Consider the following 24,463-nt stretch of genomic DNA (forward strand, 5'->3'; position numbering starts at 1 on the left):
CACTTCATTTGGGTCACCTCAGAGGGTACCTGCAGATGCTTCCAGAAGCATCCAAGCTGAGTTCAAGTAACAACTAACACACGTTTGATGCCAAGACTCAGCGACTCCCATGGAATGGCCTGAATGGAGCCCAGGCTAGCCTGGGCAATCACAAGGCAAAGGGTCCCTGTGTGATTCCTCCCCCACAAAGTTGACATCTGCCCATTCACACCCGCCATCTGTAACAATTCTTTTCCGTATGTGTTTTCCCCAAAGATAAAAACATCTAATCAAATTTTTGTCACTTTAAATCATGGGCTAGTTAAAAAAAAATAAGACTGAGAAGTAGGGAAATGACATGAAAAAAGATTCATTCATCTTCATATTTTTTATCAGTTTCACTGTGGTCAAAAGCAGGTGTTTCAAGCTATTAATCAGTAGTTTGCATTTTCAAAATTAACAAATTGGATCAACATCGGGAGGGGGCATAGCCCAGCAGAGAGCTGTTTACAGAAGCTGCAGCCGCTCAGCAAGGGTTGCGACCAGCAGCAGACTAGGCTATGAGTCCCCTGTTTAGTCATCCTTCTCCAGCGGTCGCAGATACTGAGGGGAAATGCACACAGGAAATTACAGGCTATTTTAGACAGCATGTTTTATTAAACTCACTCGCTGATGCACTTCAGCGCAGGATGTGAGACTCAAGCACTTGCAGTACTTTCCTAAGTGAGTTCTCCCGCTAACGTACAAGCCGATTCTAAACAGTCCCACCCGGGTCATGGAGCACACCTCTTCCAACAGGGAGGTTTTAGTCAAGTGCTCACACAATGCAACTGCACCTCCGAGAAAGCCTGGTAGCAAGCGACAAGATCCCAGATGCATTTGTTGTAACCACGGAATCAGCTCACAGCAATGGGGCTGGGGCGAGGGGGACAGGCTCAACACACAGACAGGAGGATGCTGTCAAAAGCCAGGTGGGGCGATGGGTACCTGAAATGCCAGTGCTGGAGACAGTGTAGACAGGAGACCCCAGGCCTCACCTGCGGCTAGCCGGTCTAGCTGAAATGGGAAGTTCCATGTTCAGAGAGACACCATCTCAAAAATTAGAGGATCTAGGATGATGGCTCAGTCAGTAATGTGTTTGCTGCAAAACACGGACCTCAGCTCCCTCTTGAGCACCTATGTAACAGCTAGGCATGGCAACACATGCCTGTAATCCCAGTGCTGGGGAGGCAGAGGCAGGAGGTGCCCTGGGGCTCACCGCTAGCCAGTCTAACCAAATCAGCGAGCTTCAAGTTCAGTGGCAGGCCCTGTCTCAAAAGATAAAATGGAGAGTGGGCGGGGTGAGCCCACCTTAGGTGGCCTGGTACGTTCCCTGTGTATATGTGACCTGCACACTCACGTACAACGTACACACATAGCACACACACAGCAATCTTAAAAGGGATTGCCAAAAGTCATGGCTTCTTTTCCACCTAACACACCAACTTCAGTGTTTTTGCTGGATTGTTTCGTGGGACAGAGACGCCATTACGATACTGACTCTTGGCTTTGCAGAGGCCTAGAAAGATTGGCCCAGATGTGGTAACCCTACTACGAGTTCATTTAGGGGTCCATTAGAGACATGGGGTTAAACAGCTCATCTCTTCCTCTGCTCTCGGCTGCATGAGGGAGATGGACACCTAACCGCAGTGGAAGCCACCCTGGTCTGCTGTTCAGCCCTGACGTTGGCATCTCCTGGAGCCTGGGTCTCCTTCAAGCTTTCTGCTCTGGTTCTCAGGAAGGAAGCAATTGGTGCAGCTGTGTTGCATGCTTCTGTCTGGAGAGGCTGTGGCCATGCTTGGCTGTAGTCTGCTTCCTGTGTACTCCCGATACCTAGCATGGTCACACCTGAACATGCATGAAGCATGACACTTTTGTTCGCATGTTTGACCACTTGGTGACAAAGCAGCAGGCAGCTCCTTCGAAGTCTCCAGGACTTGAAAGATTACATCAAAGATGCTTTGCTAATTATGACAGGTTATTAAATGGCGATTTCTACTGCTTTTAAGCTTTTCCATCATCCTCCATGTTCCTGGTCCCTGCATCCTATGCCTAATCCACCATCCTCCATGTTCCCGGTCCCTGCATCCTATGTCTAAGGCTGTTTCAGGGTGTAGTGCAGGTAACAGGATTTTAAGAGTGGGGGCAGTTGCTGGGGGTGGCTCGCTCCTTTCAACTCAGGACTTGGGAGGCAGAGGCAGGAGGATCTCTGTGAGTTAGAGACCAATATGTCTGCATAGTTTCCTGCCTTAAAAAAAATAAAAGAGTTGGGGCAGACAGTGCCTTTGTGAGATCCAGCTCCTGCAACTACCCACTGTCAGAGAGGAAGAACAGGGACCACTGGGCTGCAAACATGAAGCAGAAGCTGCAGGGGAGCAGTGTTGGGGAACAGAATTTTTTTCCAGTTTTTAGACCATGTCTCAAGTATCCCAGGTTGGCTTCATGTTTGCTGTGCAGCTGTATGCTACCGCCCCAGCCGGGATTAACAGATGTGGTCCATGCCGTGTGCAATGGTGGGGATTGAGTCCAGAGCCATGTGCATGCAGAGCCGTGTGCATGCTGGGCTGTGTGCATGCAGAGCCGTGTGTATGCTGGGCCGTGTGCAATGGTGGGGATTGAGTTCAGAGCCGTGTGCATGCTGGGCTGTGTGCATGCAGAGCTGTGTGCATGCTGGGCCATGTGCAATGGTGGGGATTGAGTTCAGAGCCGTGTGCATGCTGGGCCGTGTGCATGCAGGGCCATGTGCATGCAGAGCCGTGTATGCTGGGCAAGCGTTCTTCTGACTAACAGCTTATGACCACTTTGTTTATGCTCTCATGCCTGTGTTCATGTGTGTACACATGTATCCGTGGGTAGATGGTTGTGTGTTCACATACATGTCTGTGCCTGTGGAGGCCAGAGGTCAACTAGTTCTGGGTTAGGAGGTGTATGCCACCACATGTGGCTTGTTAATATGGGTGATGGGCTGAACTTCACAAAGAAACCAGCTAAAGGGGTCACTCAGTGTGGGGGAGTGCCTCGGGCACCTGGGAGATCTGGCCAGGGCTGCCTGGGCGTCAGGAACTACACTGGAAGTGTTCACACGCTCACAGTGACGAATGGGAGACTCTGCTGAGTGGAGCCTGCTCCTGCTCAGAGGAGCACTGTACGACACTGACAACTCCAAGGGCTTCATCAGCACCTAGATTCCAACACTTGGGAGGCAGAGGCAGGAGGTGGGGGTTTGAGTCAGCCTGGGCTATGTAGTTAAGACCCTGTCTTAAACCCCCGCCCCCCAAATAACCCAAGATGGATGTACTCAGATCATCGCACGGCCTGGAAATGCTGGGGTTAAAAAAGCAAAAGGGCAAATCCATTCTTTCATATTTAAATCTCTGCGCAGCACTACACTTATAATACAGTTGATATGTTTGACAAATTAATTTGCCTTCAACTAGACCTCCCCTTTATCAAACACAACGCTAGCTTCTAAGAAACACGGATGCGGGGTTGAAGGGGAAACCGCTCATTGACCTCATCTCCGCAAGCGTCCAGTCACAAAGCCATCCCCCACAGTTCGGGGCCGGGCTCATTCTTAACGAACACCTGTCTGGCCACCATGCACAGTCTCTAGACATTCTGACGGGTTTTTGTTTTGTTTTAAATAGAGAGCATCGTGGAAAAGAGAAGTAGCCATTAAAATGAAATTTGTAAAAACTTAATGATTTTTGATCATTTTAATAAATATATATCAAGAAAAACCTCACTTTTATTACAACACAGTCATGTACTAGCATCTATCACCTAAAATTTCAACACCGAAATGTTCATCAAATATTGAAAATAAGGGACAAAACATTACTAGACTATTCAGCCATAACACAGGAACATGTTTTAAAAATTGGTCCTTGCGGACAATTTCCCAAATGATCTACTCATACACTGTATGAATGAGACCTATTTAATATTAATAGCAATAATTAAAAAAGCTTCATCTTGGAGAAACTGGGAGGACTTACCTATCTCCTCCATTTGGCATTTGGTTGCTGTGAACAATGGTTTTTAGAAGGCCCAAGTCAAGTAGGCCAGTGTTTGGCCTTGGAAACGGGAATACATTTTACCAGGAGGAGCTGGCCGGACTGGGCCAGAGAGCCGCTGAGGACACACGGCAATGTGCAAATCCAAGGTCTTGTTTGAGCAGTGTGTTGGCCAAATACCCATGTAACAATGACGGGAGAGTCCCATTTCTCCAAAATAACGTTTCGCAACCTACAGTCTTTACATTCTTTAAGATAAAAACGTATTGATCACCACGTCATCTATTAACATTGTGCTTCTCAATCAACAGTGAAAGTCATATATAGAAACCACATGCTCTTAGGAGTCTAAACTCATGAAATGATGCAAAACAGGTCAAAGTGTGACGCACAGAATGCATGCCACGGGCCGTGTACGCCACTGGACAAGGAAACAGAACAGCCCAAAGCCCAGACCCAACGACGGTGTCCATGGAAGAGCCTAGGCCGCTTCCACTCTTCCCATGGCCGTCCCACAGCCACTGGGCGTTAAAAACAAAGGAAGAAGAGGATGGTGAATCAAAAGTTGAACGCAATAGTTCAAAGTTAAGTTTCCAAACCGCATGGATCCACCCTGTGTGTATTTTTTACTATTTGTTAAATCCCTGCTGTAACTCTGATTTATCCTTAATTTTCACATTGGCAAAAATTAAGATAAGTAAGGCACCCAAGATCGCCCTGTACTGTACACCACTTTCCTTGTCATGACATCAAGACGGCCCGGTCAAAGACGGCTGCGTACACCTCCCCGCTATAGAGCCCATCAGAGACGGCTGTGTACACTTCTTCCCTATAGAGCAGACGGCTGTGTACACCTCCCCGCTACAGAGCCCATCAGAGATGGCTGTGTACACTTCTTCCCTATAGAGCAGACGGCTGTGTACACCTCCCTGCTATAGAGCCCATCAGAGATGGCTGTGTCCACCTCCCCCCTACAGAGCCCATCAGAGACGGCTGTGTACACTTCTTCCCTATAGAGCAGACGGCTGCGTACACCTCTTCCCTACAGAGCCCATCAGAGACGGCTGTGTACACTTCTTCCCTATAGAGCAGACGGCTGTGTACACCTCCCCGCTATAGAGCCCATCAGAGACGGCTGTGTACACTTCTTCCCTATAGAGCAGATGGCTGTGTACACCTCTTCCCTACAGAGCCCATCAGAGACGGCTGCGTACACCTCTTCCCTATAGAGCAGATGGCTGCGTACACCTCTTCCCTACAGAGCCCATCAGAGATGGCTGTGTACACTTCTTCCCTATAGAGCAGACGGCTGTGTACACCTCCCCGCTATAGAGCCCATCAGAGACGGCTGTGTACACTTCTTCCCTATAGAGCAGATGGCTGCGTACACCTCTTCCCTACAGAGCCCATCAGAGATGGCTGTGTCCACCTCCCCCCTACAGAGCCCATCAGACACGGCCATATACACCTCCTCCCTACAGAGCCCACCAGAGATAGCAGTATACACCTCCTCCCTACAGAGCCCATCAGACACGGCCATATACACCTCCTCCCTACAGAGCCCATCAGAGATGGCAGTATACACCTCCTCCCTACAGAGCCCATCAGAGATAGCAGTATACACCTCCTCCCTACAGAGCCCATCAGAGATGGCAGTATACACCTCCTCCCTACAGAGCCCATCAGAGACGGCCCCTACACCTCCTCCCTACAGAGCCCATCAGACACGGCCCCTACACCTCTCTAGTCACCCATTACCCAGCACAGGCAAGCGAGGAGCTCGCAGGGTACAGTCTCCACAACTCCTCCACTGCTGCCCGCCAGGTGTGTTTCATTTTGTCCCACCGTCCAACACTAACACGTCACAACTCATGAAACCCTTCATCTATCTTCCTGTCTTCAGTCTTTCACTCAGAAGGAACTGCTGTATCTACGGAAGAAGCAGGCAACTCTGCTGTTATACTGATTTGGCGGGCTTCTTGGAGGGGCAGTGGACTATAACAAGGGCATGTTGTCCTCAACCTAATCTACTAATTTTTTTTTGAAGAAAACTAAGATAAACTTTCAAACACAAAGTTGGCTTTCCTCGGAAAATCACATTAACAGGCGGCTTGGGATGCCTACTGTACAGACGTTTGTGCAGTCTGCTCTCCAGGCGGTGTGACAACACAGAGTGTTCACTGCACACTCTTATCAGTTGTACAGAACTACAGAATCCATTTGAGACAGAAGCTGGTCATGCTGCGCGTCCTTGTGAATGCCGGCGGGAGGACGGTCACATCTTACTTCCTTTGCTGCAGCATAGTTTGGTGCCTGGGGAAAGCTCCTTTTTCCTCAAAGACTTCTTCCAAGACTCACTCATGTGGCTTTTCTCATTATACCCAGTCTCAAAATAGTCATAGAATTGGCCTTTGCACTCAAAGTCAAGGTCGCTCCCCAGAGGTTCTTGGCCAAGGGCGTCACTGTCTTTGCTGGCGTTGTGACTTACTTTCCCATCGCTGAACTTGGCCTTTTCCTGGACACCAAGTGACCTAATGTTAGTGACGAAAATTTCATTGGCAGGTATTTGGCCCTCACTCTTGTAGATGGAGGTGCTGCCTATATCAAAGTCCACATGGTGGGAACAGCTAGGCAATGGCAGAGGGGAGGAGGAAGAGGAGGATGAGGAGGAGGCAGATGGGGAGGAGGATGGGGAGGAGGAGGAGGATGGGGGCGTAGAGGGAGATGCAGCTGGGGTAGCAGCAGAATTGCTTCCAATACCAGCATTGACAGAAAGGGGCAGATTCAGACAGTGGCCGCCACACTCCTGGTACAAACAGCAAGTGTGGACTTTCTCCCACTCCTCTTTGGCCACCCGGGGCCGTTTCCGGTAAGGACAGTCTTGGGCCAGAAACCACTCTTGGGCGGAGGTGCCGCCGAGGGAGCAGGCAGGGAGGCACCAGCTGTTCTGCATGAGGATTTCCCCGTGGATCCTCTTCATCAGGTTGTTAATGAGGACGGATCTCCGCAGGTACACTTCCGGGTCATCGATGAACCTGAGCTTCTCCAGGGACATGTAAAGGATGTGGGCTCGCTCCTCAAAAACAGAGATGGTCTGAAAAAAGATCAGAGACGGGAGAAGGCTTAGGAAATGACGTTTGTGAAAACGTCGTCGCCCACGTAGAGGTTGGCCCCACGGCTGTGGCTGTCCTGTCGCCAGCTGTGTCCTGACTCACTGGCGTGGCAAAGAAGATCCAATCACTGGGTGGACCTCAGCAGGGCCCAGCCAGAAGGCTCAGTCCTTTATCATAGCGAAGGAGACACCAAGACCGTCAAGCAGAGCTGCCGGAAGTCAGGCCGGCAGCTGCTGTGGAGCTGGGGGCAGGTGACCCGAACCTGCACAGGCAAGGTTCAGGTTGACCTGGCTGTTGGTGACAAAGTTTGTGCTGGTGGAAATGGAATCAAGCTGTGTTTCACACGTCTGTGGGCAGAGGCAAACTCATGCATTTCACAGCAGAGTGTTTTGAATTTAGTATCTATTTTTTAAAAAAGATTTATATTATTATCATTATTTTACTTTCTTTGAGACAGGGCCTCTTTATTATATATCCGTGGCTGTCCTGGAACTCACTATGGAGACCAGCCTGGCCTTGAACTCAGAGATGTGTCTGCCTCTGCCAACTGCGTGCTGTGCCATCCCCATCGGCTGAAAAATTATTTTTATGTGTTTGAAGGTTTGCCAATGTGTCTGTCTACTATGTGAGGCCCCACCCAAATGAGGCCAAAGAAGGGCACGGGATGCCCTGGAATTGGAGACACAGTCAGTCGTGAGCTGCCAGATGGATGCTAGGGATAGAACTCACATGGAAAGGCAGCCAGGGCTCTGAACTGCGGAGCCATTTCTCAGCCCCGGTACACATTTTTTAAAGATTCGAGATGCAGGTTCTAACGGGCACCTGTCAAAAGCCAGGACTGGGCTACCAAGGAACACTTCTGGGGTTCCACACCTACGACACACCGTTTGCTAAGAGGGAAACTGTAGTTAAAGAGGCTGGGATAGGTAGGGCCTATTGGCTTGTGGAGCTGACAGGAAAGAGATGAAGACAGAAACTGGAGATGCGGATACGGTGCTGGGCTGTGTGGGGCTGTCACTGTTTACAAGATGATCCATTCTTAATTGTTATTATTGTTAATTTGCTTTTGTAAAAAACAAACGAAAACAAAAAACACAGCCTTGCTAGGTAGCCCAGGCTGCCCCAGAACGCACAGGTAGCCCAGGTAGGCGCTGAACTTTCTCCCCTCACAGCAATCCTCCTGCTCTGCCTTTTAAAAGCTGGGATATCAGGATGCACCACACATCTGGCACATCCCAGTAGCAGCTGGAAACCTGACACAGACACAGCATAGAGACTAAAAAGATAAACATGGTGCCTCCTTACCAACAGGCAGAGGGGGTGGGGGGCAGAGAGTGGCTGGAAGCTGAACTGAGGAGATGGGCGTCTGCCCACGGGGCTCCAGCCTCGCCTCACGGATGAGGTCAGAGGAGATCTGGAGGGAGGGTACCACCAAGGAAAAAGAACAGACACTTAGACGTCCAGTTCTTCACTCATGCACGCTCCCCTGGGTTATCTCCTTACTTCGTGTGAGAAGAGAAAGAGCTATCTCTGGTCCTTCCTTGGGAATTAGCTCTGAATTTCAACAAGCTTGACATGTGTCAGGATATATCACAAACAGCATGCCTGCTCTACGCGTACATCCAGGGGACGATACACTGACCCCCGGGAGGTAGGAAAACCCTTGGACAACCACCCCCAACCAGCACACAGCAGCAGCCTCCTGGGCAGAGCTCAGACTAGGGTTAGGAAAGCCGAGTATTTGTCCTGACACGTGATAACACGGAGCAGCCCTAGCCCTCAGGGGAGCCCGGGAATATTAAACCATCGGCAAAAAGATGTGAGCTTCCTTGCACACTCGAATTATTTCTGGGCGGAGGATCTCTTTCTGGTTCTTTCTTCAAGTATTTGTGAAAAGTAACACAGGCCCTGTCCTAGTCAGGGTGATTGCACACAAGCAGAGCAGCTTGGGGACAGGGCTGGTTTGGCTTACACTCCCACATTGTAGTCCATCACCTAGGGAAGTCAGGACAGGAACTCAAACAGGGCAGGAACCTGGAGGCAGGAGCTGATGCAGAGGCCATGGAGGGGTGCTGCTCACTGGCTTGTTCAGCCTGCTGTCTTATAGAACCCCAGCCCACAGTCCACTGATGGCACCACCCACCCACAACGGGCTGGGCCCTTCCCCATCAATCACCAGTTTAAAAAAATGCCCTGCAGGCTTGCCCGCAGCCTGACTTCACAGAAGCATTTTCTTGAGGTTCCGTCCTCTCAGATGACTTTAGCTGGTGACGAACTGACGGGAAACTGTCCAGGTCGGGTTCCCCCCAAGTGACAGTGACCCAGGTAGCCCCACAAAGAAGTGGCCCTCTTCTGTCCCAAGGTGGAACAATTTAACATCTGGGAATGGCTGAAGCAAGTGTGAGGAGGCATTGTAAATGTTAACAAAGTAACTATTTCAAACCTACTGTGTGGCTGCAGCTGCTGAGAGGGGGGTGAAGATCCTCCTCCGGGGCGTACTTCCTCTTGAAGTATGTGACCTTGGATGATCCGACAGGATTTGGAATTCCCCTGTAGTGTGATCCTGTGACAATAAATCAGATCGACAAATGACACGTGGCCTGCCAGAGGCTCACCAAGCAAAATACTTTCATTTCCTTTCCCTCTAGTGGAGAGCTTGGCTACATCCCTTCCTGTACACGGAATGATAAAAAACAAACATTTGTCTTCATGGTTGCTAACGGACTGAATCCTGCAAGCCGCGAAGGTAAGGATTTCCAAGCAGCGTTAGAGGAAAATGTCACCCACCGTTCAGCATCTGCTAAATGCTCGGGATCTTAACCATACAGGCAAACAGTAGATCCACGGGCGGTGGGGGGGACCAGCACGGACTCAGACACCTCATGCAGGTTGCTAAGCAGGAGCATGAAGCACGTTCAGGGTTAATAAACAAACACACACATACATGGAGTTTACAATGGCTCTTCTTATATAGTAATGCTTAAAACCTGGAGTAATTAAATTCCGTTTCACTCTGGAAATGCTAACACACCAACCAGGAATAGAGCAGGGCCTCCTTGGAGGACTCTCAAACCTTTTCAGAAACTAGACTTTCATGAATTTTTTATTTCAGTTTCTTTTTAAAAGAAAAAAAAAGACCTATCACGTCATAAAACCTCAAAGGAACTTATTTGAGACTATTAGAATTAAAGCCCAGAAGAAGATATTTCTATTTTCTTGTCAACCATGAAGAGGAGCAGCTTGCAGCTGTGGCAGGGGCACAGACTCCTTTATGCTTGTGGGACAGAGCCCTGCATGTACCTCCCAGAGGGCCATTCATTTCCATGGGATAGAAAGCCTGAACCCAAACTTGTGGTAACTGGTTCAGTTCCTTTAAAATACAAACAAACTCAAAAACACAAAAGTTCCAAGACATCCACAGCAGGTAGGGCTGAGGAGCAAGTTAAGTAGGATTTCCCAAGGGAGCCTAGCCCCAGCTCCTAAGGAGAAGGCCAAAGGCAGTACCTGCCAGTTGTGGGCTGGCTGCTCGGTCTGTCTGTAAAGGAACCTGTGCTGGCCCTGGGGGGCTTGCACCTCTGTAGCTGTCAGCCTCCCATAGCGTCTGGTACCCGGAGATTTCAGCAGCTCCTTCTGAGACAATGGGCTCGCAGAATCTATTCATGGACAGAACCAGCGTCATCTCTGACAGCCTTAGATCTGGGGGGAGAAAAAAGTGGTTGGGTGGGCGGGACAGACAAACAGCCCTGCCCCGCAGCCAGCCTGAGGACAGCCTTGGCATCTTCCTGGGCTTGGGAGGCTTTCCCTGCCCATCCCTTCATCCCAAACCAGCAGACTGTTTTTCCCAAGGACACCTTAGCAAACTCCAACAGCAGTGGGCAGCCTGCATCTCAGAGCGGGTCCTCTCCTTATTGTTCTCAGATTCCCTGCAGCCCCTCAGACAGCTGCTCTGCCTCCCAAACACATTTTCCTCCCAACCTTACAAATGTACCTCTAAGAGGAAGGGCTAGAAACCCTGTGCCTGCCTCCTATTAATAAGGTGAAATCAATTTTCTATTCAAGCCCCTAGGAGTCCCCTTTGATGAAATCTGCTAACCAGTGGGGGGCGGGGCAAGGCAGAAGTCCCTAGGGTCCTCCCAGAGCTCTTCTCTTCCTAGCTCCCTGGCCACACTCTCTCCTCCCTGGGTGAAGCAGACAGACACTTGGTAGTTGTTTCCACAGCCCTGATCGGCCTGAACTGGATCTGCCTCCAGTCAAAACACTGCGAGATGAAGACAGAAAATTGGCTCCAGTTTCCAGCCGTGAGTTGCAGTCCCACAGGAGCCAAGCACAACATCAACCAGGCAGCAGAATATTAAACAGGAGCCAGGGCTCCGGGCAGAGGCAGCCAGCGACTCTTTACACTGCAAAGCCAGATGCAAGGCAGGAACTTTCCAAGAGTCAACACTCCACTCTCGGGTTCCCAGCCTGACCTCAGGACTGCAGGGAGCCAGCCTGGCCTCTGATGCTCTGGGATGCTCCCAGACTCTGAGCCTGTGTAATCCAGGCTACAGGGCCACTTCCGTGGGGCTCAGGGTTGACCCTCAGGACAGGGTCAACAGTATGCTCCAGGGAGAAGAGTCTGGGGCCATAGGTCAGAGAGCAGACCCAGAGCCTCTGATTCCTGTTCCTTCCTAACTCTGTGCCCCTTGAACACAGCTCCTCATGCTGTGATGATCCCCCAGCCATAAAATTATCTCCTTGCTACTTCAGAACAGTGATTTTGCCAGTGTTATGAACTGTGACGTAAATGTCTCTATTTTCCGATGGTCTTAGGTGATCCTTGTGAAACGGCTGTCTGACTGCCAAGGGGGTCACGACTCACAGGTTGAGAGTCACTGCTGTAGGACATCCAGACCTGCATGGCTCAGCTGTTTTAAGGACTGAAGTGATGTCAGGCCTGCTTGCTGAAGATGGATTTCCCTTCAGGCACAGCAAGAACCCAGTTCATTCTTTGGCCTTCAGGCTGGGGCAAGGGTGGACCCGTCACTGTCCCGTGGAGAGTATGAGTTCCCACATGTCAGGACACCTGTGTACTTCCGGGGGTGGAGGTGGAGATCTTTGCTTCAAAAGGTGATAAAGTCTTCCGGCTACCAGAGCAGCGACTGGCAGCAGCTTGTCTCTCTCTAGACATCAGTGCTTTGGAAGTCAGCCTCAGTCCTGCCTCAGACAGGGTCTCTACGCAAGGGGCAAAATCAGGGTAGAGCTGACTTGGGCTCTGGAGTCTACTCTTCCGTTTTTCTTACTAAAGGAATATCAGAAATGCCTTAGGGGAGGAGTGTGTGTGTGTGTGTGTGTGTGTGTGTGTGTGTGTGTAAAATCATTCTCTATCAAGAAATGGTGGAAGATGTCATTTATTTTACTCTTTCAGTCATCAGCAAGGAAATTTTGTCTTTGTCAATTTAACAAACTCGGCCCTTTGGTCTCTTCCCCCTCCAACTCTTCAGCCAGGCAAAGACTCACCAAGACGCTCATAAAGCCGTCCAATTTCTTAACCTAGTCTAAGGGACAGCTTGAGATACACACCCGCTTCCGGGGCGTGGTCTGGGAAGAGGATGCAAACCTTCGCCTGGTAGAACTTTTACTACATATAAACAAAAGCAGGCTGACAAACCCATGCCCCTAAAGACAGAGGAGCTGCCAGGCTCCTGGCAGCAATTACCTTTGCTTAATAGGACATTAACGGGCCCTGGGCTGCTTTCTGGTAGTCAGAGTTTGTTTGTATTCTAATGACTAGGGGAGCAGCATTTCTGTTGTTAAGGCTCTCAGGGCTTCTATTTGCTGGCATTGTTCACAACATATGAAATTCCATCGTTATGATTTGAACTTGAAATGTGGCATAATAGTTTTTTTTTTTAGCGTGGCTGCTTCTTTTGTTTATAACATCTAATTTCAACAAGTTTTTCTTCTTCAAATTAGAAACTGTTACACACGAGATCCTAAATGGGAGAGGCTGGGTTCTGCAAGTGATTTATTTAAGCTGGAATAAAACATGAATGAGCTGGGACGACTTGGGAGGGGGGAGGAGAGTCTGCAATTGAGCCTTCTTGGTCTATTTAGAACTCACACGGATGCTAGCCAATTAGGGAGGCAAGCGTAGTGTTTATGAGACACTGGGCTGTAGGGTACTGGGCACCCATGTTTAGCTTGGGTCTTCTGCTATGGAACCCAGAAATCCAGGTTCACAAGTTCGTATTGTTCATAGGAATACTGCCACGGTGATGTATATGATAGAGATTTTGTTTTAAGATCAGAAATGAGTGGATTAAAAGTGAGAGTGTTAATGCACTAACTTGTAGCCCTGTTTGGTCACTGGGGTGATGCTGTGGGATGACCCCCAACACCCTCCACAAGGCTGAAGGCCAAGTGTCAGCGTTCCCACTGAGTGCTCCTCACACACGCATGTCTATACCATTTGGCTGTTCCAGATAAAGCCATCACGGTGCTCAAGGAGGTGCCAGGAAACTAACGGGCTACTGGACATTAAACAGTACGGCAGAAGGATCATCCCTCTTCTTCCTGATACTGAGAACTACAGAAAGCATTATAAAGGAGCCTCTAGGCAGCTGGAAGACAGAGTTCAAGCCTGGATAGCATGAAGGAACCTCTGAGATCCAGGCAGGTCCAGAGAACCGCAGAGCTCTGTCCTGGGGAGCCAAAAGACTTCCTCACCCACGGACTCCAAACGGTCCCAGACAGGATCTCAACAGTTTGTCTGCTTTGCCCAATGGTGGAGGTAGAGGCTGGATGATTACAACAAAACCCTTCAACGCTTTTTGCAGGTCCCTGTGGTGCCCCTGGAAGTGCGCTGGCCAGCTGCGGTCCCAGGAGGCTAAGAGCTCTAGGTCCGGTATTGGGGCTGGGAACGCAGGTGTGGAGGGACTAGGGCGGTTAGCGGTTCTCCATTGGGAGCTTTCTCAGTGCAGGCTCAAGGTGGGGTGCTAGGGTGTGACGGGTCCCTTACCCAGACGCACCTTGGAGACTGGTGCCATGCCCTTAAGCCCCTTTCCGGGACAGAGGGCACGGTCCGGCCAGCCGCAGGCCGCAGGGAAAAGTAAACAGCCCAAGTGTCTGGGAACAAAGGCAAGTAGTCTTCCAAGGTACCGAAGCCCAGTGCCTCTCCTGAAGAATAAGGGCTATGATTATTCGCTCTCCTAAAAACCAAGTTTCCTTCTATGGGAAATACACGCCAAGGTGGGATTCCAAGGCTATGACTCACGGCGGCTGGCGGGGCCGCACTCCAGCCTGCAGCTGCCCGGGTCTTTAGCCGAGCCCCGGTCGCCCGCGCGGTGCGCGCCGCTGGGACCAGGGTGGACCTTGGCGCCCCGCTCCTGCGGCCGGGCGCACGGGAAAGTTGCGGGGCGAGAAGGCTGGCAGAGGCGGGGGCGTGGGCCTCGCAGCCCGCGGGAAGGTGAGCCGAGGACAGCGCCGCCCGCAGCCGGGAGCAGGGGCGGGCGCGGAGGTGGCGGGGGACACAAGGTGTCAGCTTCGGCAGCGGCGCCTTGTTCCGCGGAGCGCGCGCCTCTGAGACCCGCAGGCCCTCCTCCCTACCCTCCCGGCCCCGGGCCGACCTTCCTGCCACCCGGGGACAACCGACCCGCTGCTACGGGGGTCTCCGCCGACCGCCCGGGTCGCCTCGTGCGCGCCGCTGCTCCCGGGAAGGGCGCGCGGCCCTGGAGAGCGCGCGCCGCCCCCGCACCCCGCTGTGTCCAGCTGCGCCCCGGCCCCACGCGCGACCCTCCCCGCCCCCGCGCGCCCTGGTGTCGCGGCTCTTACCGCGCGCCACGCGCTCCAGCCGCCGCCGTCCTCCGCGCGGCCGCCGCTGCCCACGCGCCTCCCGGGCCCTGTTGGCGTGGCCCGGTGCGCGGCGGCCGAGGTCCCCGCAGGTCCCGCCGCCGCCGCCGCCGCCGCCGCCGCCGCAGACGGTTATGGAAATGAGCCGCTGTGTCTGGCGAGGAGCGCGAGAAACCCGTCAATCCTGTTTGCCATTTCCCCGCGGATTTCCGAGCCGGGCTCTGCTGGATGCCCCCAGGGCGAGAGGGAACCTGACAAGCGCGCTCCCCGCCTCCCTCTGCTCTGCCAGCTCGCAGGGCGCCGCGCCCCCGCCCGCCCTGCCTCCGCCCCCGCTCCGCCTCCGCCCTCGAGGCCGCGCGGGCTGCTCCCGCCAGCAGTCCGGACCCCACGCGCGCAGCCTGCCCGGGGCAGGGGCTGCAGCGTGCGAAGCGTTCACTGCAACCTGCCCAGACGTCTTGTCTATTTTTTAAATTTTGGTTTAGTTTTCTTATTGTGTGTGCGTGTGATTAAAAAAAAATTCTATGCCTTTCCCACCCTTTGCTAAAGACTTTCTTCCCCTCTCTACAGCACTCGAGATGAGAAACAGATGTCGGAGCTGGACTGAGCGGTTGCGCTCCCCCGCCCGCCCGGTCCCTTCCCCTGCAACCCGGGTGTAACAAGGCAGCTTTCGTCCTGCATCCAGGACTGGCAGCTCCTGGGTGAGGAATCCCCGTGGGGAAAACCTCCAAGAAAACCAAAAACCAAACAAAAACAAAAAAAACTAGTAAAGAAGCTTGCCCTTGGTGGAGAGTCTGTGGCAGAAGCCAGAGTCACTTTATTTTGCGGATAGTGATCCCCTCACCCCCTTGTTGTGGATTCAATTAGAGTTGGCTTTTGCCTTTGGGTATTGTTGTTTTGGTTTTGAGACAGCGTCTTACCGTGTAGACCAGGCTGGCCTTGAACTTAGAGAGATTGCTTGCCTCTGCCTCCCAAGTGCTACTATTAAAGACTTGCGCCACCAGGCTTGGCCTTTTTCTTTAAAACAAAACAACAGCAGCAGCAACAACAACAAACAAATTTAATTCATAAATCCTATCTGGGGACCCTCCATCGTGGAGAGGTCACTTGAGGAAGGCAGAGGCTTACCAGAGGCAGACCTACTACCAAAGCCAGGAAGAGAGGCACGTGCCGAAGTGTTAGGACACTGGAGATGGTGGCTGTGCCAGATGTCCCTCTTTGAAACAGCGATCCTCCCGCCTGGGGGAGCCAGGCCTCTGGCTGCCTGGTTGCTGCAATCCTGGAGGTTCGGGCACTGCAAGCTTGGGGAAGAGGGGCAGGAGCAGGGATGAGGATCAGTGCCTACAGATTGCGCTCCGTCTAATTTGCATGTTTATTTCCTAGAATTGTAATTAAATTTGTGTAATAAATGTTTTCCATTTCATTTGTACACTCAAAATTTGGGTGACTGACATGCGGCTAAGTGAATTTCCTTTTTTTTAAGCAAATGTGCTTTATTCAATAAAGCAGCAAATATTAACCATCATTAGGACTAATCTATTTAGGAGGTGTTTCTATTGAACTTTGTGCATCAAAGACGCAAAGAGTCTTAGGGTATTAGGATGCCAGGAGAACAATTCTGGAAACAGGAGGCTATAGCCAGCATATTTCAGTTTTTCTGAAAGACAGTCCAGGGCTGCACACCAGAAACACTGGGCATCCATCTTGGCTTCATTCCAAACCATGTTAAATTGCCCCGGCTCATGCCAACATAGACAGTTAGATGATGATTTCAGAATTTTAAAGATGACTTTTCCCCCATCAATCAGTGAGAGCCCCACGTCCAGGTTGAGGGTAGAGCCTACTTTCCATCTGAGTGAAGAGAGGCCAGGCAAGGTACAACCGCAGTGAAATCAGTGTGATATCTGGGAATTAAATACAAACCTAAAACTGCTCATCCTGCAGCTCGAATGAAGGACTAAATGTGGGGCTTGGAGGCGTGACTTGTTGTTTTTATCTCCTGTGTTAAAGTTCTATAGCATTTAGTAAGTACGACCGGGAATCCACTTTCACACTTAGCTGTGTCAAAAATACATAAAACCAAAAGGAGCAAATTAAGCATCAAATTGAGACTTAACGTAAGACTAGGGACCAACATGAGCTGCCCTCTGAAAAACAAGCCTTCTGGGGAAATGCCACAGCACCCCGGGATGCAGAGTCTCTTGGCTTTGCTGGTCTAAGAGTCAAACGCCTGCATTTAAACCCTGCACCCTTGTGGATCCGCACGCGAACTTGAGCCTGTCCTGTCACCGCCAGCTTTCCTGATCACGTTGAATGCCAAGGTGAGTGTCACTCAGTGTCCACCTGCTACAGCATGCATACGTGTACCCCTAAAAAGACAGTCAAGTGTCCGTGGAGTGCGGAACATCATTTCAAAATCTAAGTGAAGTGTTGGGAATGAGTGGATGCGATTTATAAACAAGAGCCGACTGAGCCCTCTGATGTCATCATTCGGGGATTTGTGTACCCATACATATGTCTGTGAGTGTGCAAGAAAAATGTTTGAGCATAAAACTTAAAATACTACGAGCTGCAAAGTCACCGAAAGCTGAAAGAGTGCCAGCCTGGGTCTCCTGCCTTATACAACGCCCAGCAGATGCTGGTGTTGGGGCCACATCTCTTTCCAGCACAGATTACCAGTGCTGGAAGCTGGTCCAAAGTTTCCGCCTCAGAAGTGTGTTAAGTGGCTTCGAAGAACTCTGTCGTTTCTTGGCAGAGCTGCCCTCAAAGCAGCCAAAGGTGTGGGAGACATGAGCAGGACACCATCCCAGACTTATGGAGTTGCCAGTATAGTCAGCTACAGAGGAACATATAATGGTGGAGCTACTTAGTCATCCGGGCAGAGTAGATGCACGGGGGTTCAGTGAGGGGACTTGTAAGAGCAGACAGCAGATGAAGTCAGATCACACTGCACTGGAGGACCGCTCAGCTACTCTCTCAACGGTATAGCAAGAAGACTGGACATGCCTTAGCGTGTAGCCCTGGAAGGAGAAGAAGGGTGTGTGATGTCCCAGAGTGGGAACCCCCAGGCTGTCATCGCTGATTGGAAAGACAAGAAGCATGGGAGAGAACTAAGGTTGTCGGTCAAGTCACTACATGGCTGAAAGCAAACCCACGAGGAAAGAGAAGGGACAGGATGGAAAGGACATATGACCTGCTGGCTCTCGGTCTGATAAAGAGGAGCCGTCCAGGGAGCAGACAGACGGAGATACACAGGGACAGCCAGATGTTCTGGCTCGCTGAGAGACCGTGAGAGAGATAAGAATGATGTGTGCCAGATGTGGCGGTCCTGGCGCAAGCCTTTAATCCCAGCACTTTGGAGGCAGAGGCAGGCAGATCTCTGTGAGCTCAAGGCCAACCTGGTCTACAAAGTGACTTCCAGGAGAGCTGGGGCCGTACAGAGAATCGAAAAACAACAACAAAAAGGATGATGAACACTTTTCTATCTGTTGGACAGAACGAGTCAGCTAAAGGTATTTTTTTGAGAATTAGAAAAAGACTCAGGTCAGCTCTTTAAAGAATCCGGCAAATGTGTTTATTCAGAGCTGAAAATGACATTTTGGGTTCAATGAGTAAACTCTCTTAAAGGATATGTATCTCAAAGAATACAACGACCCCTTTGGCTTAGCAGGAATTTGTTAGGAGGCAGAGTTGGCGGCAATCAGCCTCTCCTCCATGGCCTGTTAGTGCAATACAGAAGTAACTCCGTACTGTGCTTGTTCAGAAGCCATTTACGCATGAACCTTCACAAGTAGAAAGTGATTCATTTCATCAGATAATCCCGAAATAATCCCCCAAAGATGGAAACTGTTGGTAATGAGCTTTGCATGTTATATCTCCCTCGGGGATATTTGTGTTTTAATGGGAGTGTCATAACATTGCAAAAACTTTAATCAAAGCAGCTGATAATTAATTAATGGCATGATTTCAGATGTAAGCTGGTGAGGTTTTATTTCTGAATGCTAATCCTGTAACATATATGGTCCCTAGCCCAGGATGTTGCTTTTGGAGACCTGCGTTAGTGACTACTCAGGAATGGTTGGCAGTAAATATCCCAACCAGCTGCAGAGAGAACTGTTCTTCTCACACTCACTGACTTTCTTCCGTGAAAAATATTCTATGGAACTTTTTTTCTTTCTTTGATGCTGTCAACATTGTATCAGTTTGGTAACTGAGAACACCAACATTCTCCCCAAGGCGTCAGGGGGAAAGCTGAATCTGGGACACACAAGTCCTTTGGAAGGGAGCTGGATGGCCGAGAGGCGATAAGACAACACCAATGAGGAGCAGAAGGAGGGAGAATAAGAGCAAAGAAGTCGGGACCACGAGGGGTGCACCCACCCACTGAGACAGTGGAGCTGATCTATTGGGAGCTCACCAAGGCCAGCTGGACTGTTACCGAAAAAGCATGGGATAAAACTGGACTCTCTGAACATGGCGAACAATGAGGGCTGATGAGACGCCAAGGACAATGGCACGGGGTTTTGATCCTACTTAAAGTGCTGGCTTGGTGGGAGCCTAGCCAGTTTGGATGTTCACCTTCCTAGATATGGACGGAGGGGGGAGGACCTAGGACTTACCCCAGGGCAGGGAACCCTGACTGCTCTTTGGACTGGAGAGGGAGGGGGAAAGGAGGGGGGGGAGAAGGGTGGGAGGAGGGGGAGGGAAATGGGAGGCTGGGAGGAGGTGGAAACTTGTTTTTTTTTTTTCTCCTTTTCTCAATAAAAAGAAAAAGGAAAAAAAAAGACAACACCGTGTGCACCTTTGCTCACAGCACCTGTGAAGCAGACACCAGCCGGGTGCAGGAAGTTTCCAGCCAGCCAGAGCTGCCACTCAGTGAGGCAAAGCAAACAAGATGAGCGAGCGCATACAGGGTTAGGAAGCAGCCGTGTAGAGCACCCTTGTAGAGTAGGCGAGGCCCTGGGTCCAATCCGTAGTCCTGCCCAGAGTGGCAGGGAGAAAGATGATGAGTGCATGAGCGTGTGTGTGTGTGTGTGTGTGTGTGTGTGTGTGTGTGTACACTGCATGTCCTTCTAGCCATGTGTGCACCTGTGTGCTCCCTTGTTACATGTGTTTTTGTAGGTTTGTATGACACTGCACCAACACTTCCTTCAAAAGCTGGAGGACCTGGACATACCAACAGTCTTTTCCTCAACTCATAACTTTATACATAGGTGATTGTTGAAATCTTTATATTTGTTTTTTGCTTTTTTTTTCTTTTGACATCAAATCCCAGAGACGATTTCTGGTAGCTTACAGGAATATATGTTCCAATGAAGCAATAATTTCAGCTATAATAAGTGTATAGAAAACAAGTGTGGACATAATTATATTTATTAGGTATTAAATGTTATTGAATTTAAGTAGTGTGTTCTCTGTTTACTAAAATAATCACTACCAGGTTGATTGAAACACATCTACTTTTCACAAGTATGTACAAGGAAATTATTTTAATAAAAACATATGAGCATTTGCAAATTCATGTTCCCTCCTCTTCATTGCAGATATTAGCCTGAATTCGGAGCTCTTGATACAGTGTGTATACATATATCACACACGTGCTGAACTCTGCCCCTAACTGGCACTGGAAAGGGGGTGGGGGTGGGTTGGAGGTGTATCTGGAGACACCTTCTTCTTGGAGTTTCTTTGTAGCAGAAAATGTGCAGGCAAAGTTCAAAACAAAACCTGCTTATGCCACTGGGAAGATATATTTATTTCTACCATGTAAAAGGAAAAAAGCATAAAATCAGGGTGGAAAGATGGAGAGGGAGGAAGGCGGGGGTGGGTAGAGAGAACCTGGCGCAGACATCACCTGAGTGGGAATCACACATCCCGCACACACAGGCGCTCTGCACACATATGCACAGATTCATCTCTGACAATTTAATTGTTTAATGGTAGGACTAACAAGGAATCCTTTCTGAAGTAATGGCATATAAAGGCTTCCCAGAGAAGTTAATATCCTACTGCATTTGATGGGTGTTTCCCATTTGTGCGGTTCTGCCTTAACAGACTCTCCGTGCTTGTGGAGGGGGTGGGCGGGAGGGGCGGCGGTGTCTGCATTCAGCCGCAGAAACCTGGAGGCTGACTTGCCCTGCCAGCTTAGCCAGAGAGGCAATCAACCTGAGGCCCCAGCTGACCTTAGACCATGGCTCACATCGTTGTAGGGTCCTGGCTTGCAGGCCTGAGATCCGGCTCCTGGGCTACTGCTGGGTTCTCCCTCTACAAGCTAGTGCCAGCTTGCACAGTTGGCTCCAGTCCTTGGTCAAACCCTGGACTTGAGTTTGGAAGCTGTCTGTACCGAGGTGGCAGGGCTTCCTTGTGGCCAGTCTTCTGCACAATGGCAGGCACGATGCCTCTGAGGCTGCGGCTTGTATTTGTGCCTTTCTGTGGGTTCAGCCTTGCTCAGTGAGTACCTGGGGAGGCAGGGAATAACATGCACTTGAGGAAGCAAAGGGTTCTCACTGCAGGCTCTGTAGTGATCCAGGCTGCGGTTTCCATTCTTAACGAATACTCTTTATTAATTACATCTGACTGCGGTTACTTGGCGTGGCATTAGGCTCTTCTCCGTCAGGAAAACAAGCATGTAGTTTTATGCCCTGACCCTCCAGCCCTGTGCCGGCTTCTCTCACTGAAGCCCTGTCTGTGTCTCTCGGTCAAGGAGAAGGCATAGTAGGCAGGGTTGGACTCGGCAGACTATTTATAACACGAGCTTTCTATCCCACAGCTCTGGCTCTTACTTCTATTATCATTACTTATTCATAGACTTTTATTCCCAAATATCATTACCCTTTACAGTAATAGGACCAGGAAAGCAACCACTTAAAACCAAACAAACAAATGTGGGCATCTCGTCTGTATGTAACGGGCAGGCCGGCAGGCGGACGGGCACATTTTCTCTGCTCCCTCCGCTCCCTCTCTCCTGTCACCAGCCACCAGCCGCTCCCTCGCTGACTGGCAAGGGGGCTGGTGTAGGGAAGGCATGGCAACCGTGGTGACAGTCTACAAGAGCAGGAGGGTGCAGTGAAGTCTGAGAAAAATGGGGAGGAAGGTGAGAAAGATATGAAATACACCTGAAGCGCTCAGCAGAGGAAGACCCTTTAGGTCAGACCCATTCAGTAACTGGGGTGCAATCACATAGCCGTTCCCTATCTGATAATGTTAGCCAAAGACCTACTATGTGCCACCGATAGTTACTGTGCACTCAAGACCTACCGCCTATCACCAATAACTACCATGTACCAAAGGTCCACTGTGTGCTACCAGTATCTGCAATGTGCTGAAGACCGAGTGTATGCAACTGACAGCTACCATGTGCCAAAGGCCTACCGTGCTATGGATAAAACTGTCAATCACCAAAGACTTGTGGTGTAGAGTCAATAGTCAACAGACACAAAGACCTGTTGTGTACTAATGATAGTTGTCACGTATTGAAGACCTACTGTGTGTTGTTGCTTTTGTTTTTTTGACACAGGGACCCATGTAGCTCAGGCTGGCCTGATACTTGTTATGTAACTCAAGATGACCTTAAACTTCTGATCCTCCTGTTTCCACTTCCTAAGTGCTAAGCTTACAGGCATGTGCTGCCATACACGCTTTATGCAGTGCTGGGGTCAAATCCAGAGTTCTGTGCATGCTAGGTGAGCATTCGGCAACTGAGCTACACCCTCAGTCTCCTGGACGTTATTTGATTTGCGTACCTTTTAACAGTAGGTATAGCTGCTTCCACTTACAGTTCAGGAAACTAAAGTTTAGGAAGGCCAAGTGGCTTGTCCAAAGTTGTATGTTTTAGCCAGGCACAGTGGTGGTGCACACCTTTAATCTCAGCACTCAGGAGGCAGAGGCAGGCAGATCTCTGTGAGTTCAACGCCAGCCTGGTCCGCAGAGTGAGTTCTAGGACAGTCAAGGCTACACAGAGAAACCCTGTCTTGAAAAACCAAAAACCACACCAAAACAAAGTTGTATGTTTTAATTCAAGGAACCTGGAACGTAAACTTAGACCCTATGCTGCCTTGCACTTCATTGCACCTCGTGTTTGCTTCTGTCCAAGTCGGCATCAGAAATGATTAAAATGTGCGGTGCCACGGAGCTACTCGCCCAAGGCTGGGTTAGCGCGTGCTCAGCCTCGGTTTGCTCAGCTCAGTCGGAGTTCAGAATGTTTTCATGGTGGAAACGACTTCTTTTTCTCATGTTTTAAACTTTTAAAAGGACAGTCGGAAACTCATCTGTGGATTGGGCTACTGGGACAAGAGACTGGAGTAAACTTTGTTTCTCTTTGGTAGACCCGTGCCTCTGTAAAGGAGCAGCTTCGCATGCATGATATGAAGATGTGTAAGAATGTGTCAGGGGGAAGTATGAACTTACTCAAGGGGAACATGACTACTGCATGCGGATGGCCATGGTTAAGGCAGCAGTGGTAACTCCAGTTGTAACATGTATGCTTCATGCTTTTATCCCTAGAGCCTTCTCCCTCAAGCTCTTGACTTCATTCTAACCCTGAGAAGAACGTTAAACAAATCCGGACTGAGGACTTCCCACAAAGTACCTGGCAGTCCTCTTCAAAATGGAGGCGTTGGAAGACTGACAGTCAAGAGTGGACCAAGGAGACAGGATGACTAAACGCCAGCCAGTATCCGTGGAAGAGGGAACATACGCTAATGTAAGTGTAGTGATAGTTTGTGTTTTAACAAATAAAGCTTCTCTGAAGATCAGAGTGTGGAGCTAAGCCACTAGCGGCCAGGCGGTGGTGGCTCACACCATTAATCCCAGGATTTGGGAGTCCCAGGCCTTTAAGTCCAGCACTAGAGAGGTGGAGACAGGAAGGGAATATGGCTGGGTGGAGAGAGGAATGTAAGGCAGGAAGAGACAGAAGCCCAGTGCAGTCTGAGGAGACAGTCTGACACAGGATCACCCCTTTGGTCTGAGGTAAAATGTCTCTCTAGTGGGTGGCTGTACTGCTCCTCTGATCCCTCAGCTTTCACCCTCTAATATCTGACTCTGAGTGTTGTTTAGTAAAACCAATTAAAATTTATGTTACCTACAAGATGTAAATAAACAATAGAAACTGCCTTACTTTCTTGGTATTTCTGTAAATCTCAGACTGTTAAATATTATAAAAATATGATGCCACAAATACATGCAAAATGCATGTGCACATCCTCATATACAGACACACATATGTGCACATCCTCCATACACACATACATATGTGCACATCCTCACATACACACATATGTGCACATCCTCACATACACACATATGTGCACATCCTCACATACACACACATATGTGCACATCCTCATACACACACATACATATGTGCACATCCTCACATACACACACATATGTGCACATCCTCCATACACACACATATGTGCACATCCTCACACACACACACATATGTGCACATCCTCACATACACACATATGTGCACATCCTCACATACACACA

General features: G+C 50.0%; 1 protein-coding gene across 7 annotated transcripts; it reads right to left on the bottom strand.

Moving 5' to 3' along the window:
• Positions 1-3,651: 3,651 nt before the first annotated feature.
• Positions 3,652-15,079, bottom strand: Sertad4 (SERTA domain containing 4). Of its 7 annotated transcripts, XR_012912130.1 has the most exons (6): positions 14,960-15,079; positions 10,652-10,843; positions 9,595-9,710; positions 5,569-7,128; positions 4,958-5,453; positions 3,652-4,855 (listed from the first exon to the last, which is right to left on the bottom strand). XR_012912130.1 is itself a non-coding variant. In XM_075989513.1 (4 exons), the coding sequence occupies exons 2-4, from the start codon at positions 10,824-10,826 to the stop codon at positions 6,310-6,312; spliced, it is 1,110 nt and encodes a 369-aa protein (XP_075845628.1). In that variant the 5' UTR covers positions 10,827-10,843; positions 14,960-15,079; the 3' UTR covers positions 3,653-6,309. The 7 variants fall into 7 exon arrangements, 1 of the variants encoding a protein (XP_075845628.1); XR_012912127.1 differs by having other exon boundaries at positions 3,652-5,541; positions 5,579-7,128; XR_012912126.1 differs by having other exon boundaries at positions 3,652-5,424; positions 5,464-7,128.
• Positions 15,080-24,463: the final 9,384 nt, after the last annotated feature.

This window comes from Microtus pennsylvanicus, chromosome 10 (assembly GCF_037038515.1).
Source record: "Microtus pennsylvanicus isolate mMicPen1 chromosome 10, mMicPen1.hap1, whole genome shotgun sequence".
Taxonomy (NCBI): Eukaryota; Metazoa; Chordata; class Mammalia; order Rodentia; family Cricetidae; genus Microtus; species Microtus pennsylvanicus.